The 6,228-nt window shown below is 34.8% G+C and overlaps 1 protein-coding gene across 1 annotated transcript; it reads left to right on the forward strand.

Moving 5' to 3' along the window:
* The first annotated feature begins 1,235 nt into the window (after positions 1-1,235).
* Positions 1,236-5,786, forward strand: LOC107099634 (L-amino-acid oxidase-like). Its single transcript, XM_015397847.1, has 5 exons — positions 1,236-1,363; positions 1,607-1,808; positions 1,900-1,968; positions 3,777-3,913; positions 4,782-5,786. The coding sequence occupies exons 1-5, from the start codon at positions 1,236-1,238 to the stop codon at positions 5,581-5,583; spliced, it is 1,338 nt and encodes a 445-aa protein (XP_015253333.1). The 3' UTR covers positions 5,584-5,786.
* Positions 5,787-6,228: the final 442 nt, after the last annotated feature.

Consider the following 6,228-nt stretch of genomic DNA (forward strand, 5'->3'; position numbering starts at 1 on the left):
ATTTATTCATATTTAATAAAGTTTTTGATAAACTAAGTGATTTTAACTTCTAAACTGTATATATGATACAGATTTGTTTCACATTGACTCTATAGGATTCAAGCCTTGAAGAAAACAGAGATTTTTCCTTTGCAATATAGCTACCGACCAGAAGAGTGTATCCATAACAATAAACATGACAGAAGATAAATGATATGGTGTAACAAAGTTCCATATTTTATACCAGAAATATGATCTGCATTTACTGTCTACATAGAAGGGAAAGGTAAACAAAGAGAGAATTTAAAAATATATTACAACTGTTATGTTTTTGAATATAATATACAATATCTTTTAAAAAAAACACCCTAAACCCAACATTCAGAAAGAACGGAAAATAAAAACTAAAATAACTGAATGCATCAAAATGAATTCAATATCAATCCAAAGGAAAAGTATTCATCCTGCGAAACAATAAAGAAGGACAGATTGAACCATTTTACACACAGCAATATAAGGTCAATTAAACACATTTACTTTCTATCTTTATTATAAAACACATTTTTTTCATTATTTTATTTTGTAAAATGTTTTCTTTACTAAAGTCTCTGACTATGCAGCAATCCCTGCTTCTCTTAGATGAACATGTGTCAGCAGTAGAATGGCCGTTAACTTAACGGCCATGTTTATTTTTAATGCTTATTAAAAATATTTAATCATTTTGCTGATTTACTTGGTTTTAAAACAAATTGAGTAAACATATTCAGTAAATAAAAATGTATATCGAATACTTCATTTATGTCCATAATTTATATAGATTATTTACAAACTAATCGATATTTTCAATTTTGTTGTCTGATGATTTTCTATTTACAGTTAAATAAAAAAAAAACTTTTTAGATCTAAATATTACAATCAACCATTAAAACATTACAACTCAGTGACACACAAAACAATAATGTAAAAGTGCAGACTTACAGTTAATAAGTAGGGGTAATAACAACTTAAATATTTCTTTTTCCAAAGGTACTGTTTCACTCTAATGAGCTTCATCAGCATGTTTATCTTATTCATAGAATACCGGTATATTAAATAAACTTGGCCTTTAATAAGGCAAATAATTGCAAAACATCAATTTATTGTCTTTGTGAATTAAATGAATTATCTACTTTTATTGTCTAACCAGTAATAAACATTTATTTAATAATAAATAATAGGGTGCCTTAGCTTTAAGGTAAGCTGTTATTGTTTTATGCATGTGTTTGGGGAAGGTCACCATACTGGAGGCCAGTGATCGGATTGGAGGCCGCGTTCAGACCTACAGGAATGAGAAAGAAGGCTGGTACGCTGATCTGGGAGCAATGAGGATCCCAAATTATCACCAGTAAGTGTAACTTTCATTGTGTGCATTTTTTTTTACTAAAAAAAACATGAGTGAAACAAAAGTTGTTTTTTTAAGCTTTTTTATTTTAAAGTTTAACATTCTTCAACATACCTGTGTACATTGGTAGTCATTCAGGTCATGGCAGCCACTAAACAGGCTTAAAGACTCCTGGATAAGTGTCAGAGGGCAGTTGTCTACCAATTGAAGCCTGTTTTTTGATTCTTCAATATGTTTTTTTCGCAGCATCACCCGCTGGTTCATCAGTGCATTCGGTTTAAAGCTGAACAAATTTCGCATGTTGGACATAAACACCTTCTACTACGTTCATGGCCTGTTGAAGACAACCTACGCTGTGATGAAAAACCCAGACATCCTGAATTACAAACTCCCAGAAAGAGAAAAGCACAAATCACCAACTGAATTGCTGGAAAAGGCTCTGAAAAAGGTGTTTAGGGATAAGAAGGGAATATTTATGACTGTGACATTTATTCTGGCATTATGAAATGGTAAATTTGTACACTCCTGTGTTTATGTAGGTGAAGGAGGAGGTTCTGGCTCATGGCTGCAGAGCTATGCTGAAGAAATACGACCATTACTCAGTAAAGGTAAAGCTGATGATGATGATGCTTCCATCACAATCAGAGACTGTGATTAGGAACTCACTACTGACCAATTTCATGCATTTTGGCTACATTACATCCAGATACATTTAGTAGAAAACACCATACTAAACTGAAGAGGCAATTAGATGTTCCAGGAAAGAAGACTTAGAGATATTTAGAATTAGAATTATACCAACTTTATTTTCATTTTGTATGCACAGAGTGTATACAAAACGACATTTCAATGCATACAGCTTTTAAACAGAATGAGCAGCAGCATTTAAAAAGTGCAGGAGTGATCAGAATGTTAACAGTGCAAAGTAAAGATGAAGGAAGGAATGTTATTGTTAAGATATTCAGGTATTTTACTCCTTTGATATAGATTTTGTCATAAAAAAAAACATATATATATATATATATATATATATATATATAAAGAAAATACAAATTTTGTCAGTGGAACATAGAAAGGGAAAATATAGGAGTTTGTTCATTAAAGAAAAAAAGATTTCTGTATAAGTAAATTGTAGATATTATTAAGATCAGTCAATTCTGGGCTTGTCCTGTTTCACTAAAGTTGATGTGCATGATGTCTGGGGGCTATTCAGCCCTAACTTACTCTCCCATTGCAAATATACTTAGCTTTAAATTTTATAACTCAGTGAAAAGTTGAAATTAACAGATATGAGGATAACAGTCTAAAATTTGCATACCTGTGAAATGGGCTTATTTATTGATTTACAGTAGTACATTTTACTGTAAATGAAAGTTAGGTTCGATACACAGTTCAGACTTTTAAGATTGAAGCCTCCACTATTTTCTTATGATATTACATCTATTTTATCTTTATTCCACAACATTGTTTTATTTAAGCCTTGACCAAAACCATTTAATGCTAAACAAAAAAAAAAAATCTTCTATTAAAGGCAAAAAGCTTTTTGGTTATAAAAATATATATATTTTAAGTCACTAAATTGTATTTTACTCACTTGGTAAACCCTAAAACTAACCCCAAGATGGGAAAAGTTTGTGTTCTTCACAGGTTATCCTGCAGTCCTTAGATGTAAAATATCATCAAACCTTCAAATCCTTCATGCAATACCTCTGATAACCGTTAGATGTCCTCAACTGTCCTTCTTTCCAAATCTGTTCCAAATAAGATCATTAGAATAATTATTTTTCCTTCCTGTCTTTTCATTTCACACTTCCTAAGTTCCTGTTTTTATATTGTTTACCCTCCTGTTTTAGGTTCTTTCTACCACTCTCTATTTATTCTACAGGAACACCATTGCTTATTTATATTTACATCAGATATTTGGAGCGTCATGCTTCCTATTGAAGTAAAAGGACCGTGTCTGGCCTTATTTTACAAGTAACCTCCTCATTTCTTATGAACATGCATTAAATTATTTGTCCACAGAAGCATTTTCTCCATTGGAAATAGGTTAATGTGAACCTAGCTTAAGGACTGCCTGGACATCACTGTAAAGTGTTATATTACTTCACAGGTTGCCTGTATCACTAAGACATAAGAAATGGCCAATAAATAAATAAATTTGGTATGTGGATAAGGAAGAATTTTTGATCACTGTATCTGAATTTGAACTTGCTTTTAAGAGCAAGAAATATGATCTACTGGGGTTGTTCTCTTTGTGAAAACTGGAACGGTGAAGCAAAGAGGATCAAAAACATTAAGATGGAAAACTGGACAAAGCAAAATTAAAAAAATATGCAAAAAGTGAAACCTTAACAAGTAGGAAACTAATTTAACCAAATAAAACAGATCAATCACTGCTGTTTGTTTTTGACAGGAATATCTGAGAACTGAAGGTGGTCTGAGTGCAGAGGCCGTGAGGATGATTGGAGATTTACTCAATGAGCAGAGCCTCATGCATCTGGCTTTGACTGAGATGATCTACATTGAGAACGACGTCAGCGACAGCACAATGTAAGATTGGAAAGTTGTTTCTCCTCCATTGTATTTAGGTTTTAAAATATTCAACATGAGGAGAGCAGCCTCCGTAAGGCTTCATGTCCACAGCCACCCTGATTAGGATTAGATAGGTAAAGAACTGGCATGTTTTGGTGGCTGGTGCTGATTTATCCATGTGAAAATTAGACAATGAGTTAAAAGAATTACAAAAAAAAAGGCTTTACAGAAACAATCTCCACACAACTTATTCATTGACTTTCTTTAGTTTTGGTTTTTGTTGCTTTTCTTGTTTTATTGTCTTTGTTTCTTAGTTTGATTTTATTTCACGTCTTTGTGTCCGGCTTGAATGTGTGTTTAAGTTTTAAAATTGGGCTGTTTGCAACTCGCCAAGCACATTTTTAACACCTGCATTAAAAGTAAGATTCTTATTTTAAGAATTTGATTTTATTTTGATAGCATTTCTCCACTGTTTTCCAAATCCTTTACAGCTGCATGAATGAGGTTTATGCATTCTTTTTGGTTTTTTAAATACATATTTATGTCCATATTTGGCATAACAGTCCAAGTGGTGAGTGAAGGTGTACAAATTGGGAAATGTGACTCTATACAATGGAGGGCATACAATGTATGAAAAGATGTTTCAAAAGTGACAAAACAGACAGGTGGGAAAAGGTTTCCCTCCAAAAAATGTTTAACTGATTTTACTTCATTTTGCTCATTATTTGTTTTCTCTAGTAGAATGTTTAGTTAATGTTTTTCACTCTTCTTTGTTTTCTTATTGTTTTCTATTTGCTTTTTTTTTTTTTTTTGAAACTGTTATTTTTTTATATCAAGGTTAAAGAGTCAGATACAACAAACTCATTTTGATCCTTTTTGTGCAAAGGTACGATGAAATAGTTGGAGGGACGGATCGTCTCGCTGATGCTTTCCTGTCTGTCCTGGATGTTCCCATCTTACTAAACTCCCGGGTGAAACGGATCCAGCGCTCACATAAAGGTGTAACGGTCTGGTATGAGGGAGAAAACGAGCCCTCTTTGGAGAGACTGGAGGCCGATGTTGTTCTGGTAACCACTACGGCCAAAGCAGCTCTGTTTATAGAGTTTGATCCTCCTCTTTCTGCCAGAAAAATGGAGGCCATGCGGGGGGTTCATTATGAAAGCTCCACAAAAATCATCCTCACCTTCAAACAGAAGTTCTGGGAGAAACAAAGCATCAAGGGGGGGAAAAGCATCACAGATGGACCCTCTCGTTACATCTACTACCCAAGCCACAGTTTTCCAGGAAACAGCAGCATTGGCGTCCTCCTGGCGTCCTACTCCTGGTCTGATGACTCACGTCTCTTCGCAGGTGCTAGTGATGAAGAGCTGAAAGAGCTGATCCTCAGGGACCTGGTGCACATCCACGGTGAAGAGGTCCGGTCTCTATGCACCGGTGTGATAGTGAAGAAGTGGGGTCTAGATCCATACAGTCTGGGAGCATTTGCTCTGTTCTCTCCTTACCAACACATCGAGTATTCTGCAGAGCTCTTCAGGAATGAAGGCAGAATTCATTTTGCAGGAGAACACACAGCTTTCCCTCACGCTTGGATCGAAACGTCCATAAAATCTGCAATCAGGGCAGCTAACAATATCAGCATGGCTGCACACAAAGTTTCAGGCAAAGGTCAACACCGGGATGAGCTGTAAGACATGGAGGACACTATGCAGATTTACTTGTCAGCTGTAGGAAAATGTCACATCAAACCAACCTAGATTTATTTACAGCAAAAGTGCGGTCATATTCAGAACTTCTGAAAGTACTTTAAACATGAAATTATTCCATACTGTTCAATAAATGATAAGTGTTTTTAATTAAGAGTAATTTTATGTGAATGTTCTTTACTGGAGGCATCCATGTTTGTCAAAGAACACTACTGCCACCTACTGGTTTGTGACATCATGGTGCGTTATCGGCTGTTGATCAAGTCTCAATGGTGTATCTGGTGTTTGTCACAACGCGCTATTATCCAATTCATCTTGAAAAAAAAATTCTTCTTTGAAATTGTTAGCTCCACATTGCATGTTTTTTCTCTGGCCAGAAGTTCGATTGCAAATCCCCCCTCTTCAAGTTGACAAAATGAAAATAAACCAGACTGAGTAATGAATACTGATATTTCCTGTGCTCGTGGCATTAAAGACACCTGGCAGTACCCTTTAAGAAGGTCTACTTTACTCAAAAACTTTAGCTTCCCACCTGTTTGACACAGTCCTCAATTCACAGCAGCTTAAATGAGTCAGACTTTGTGACCACATTAACTTTGTGAAAGTCTGTGCACATACTTCTTGACTTCT

Source organism: Cyprinodon variegatus, unplaced genomic scaffold (assembly GCF_000732505.1).
Source record: "Cyprinodon variegatus isolate N-32 unplaced genomic scaffold, C_variegatus-1.0 Scaffold891, whole genome shotgun sequence".
Lineage (NCBI taxonomy): Eukaryota > Metazoa > Chordata > Actinopteri > Cyprinodontiformes > Cyprinodontidae > Cyprinodon > Cyprinodon variegatus.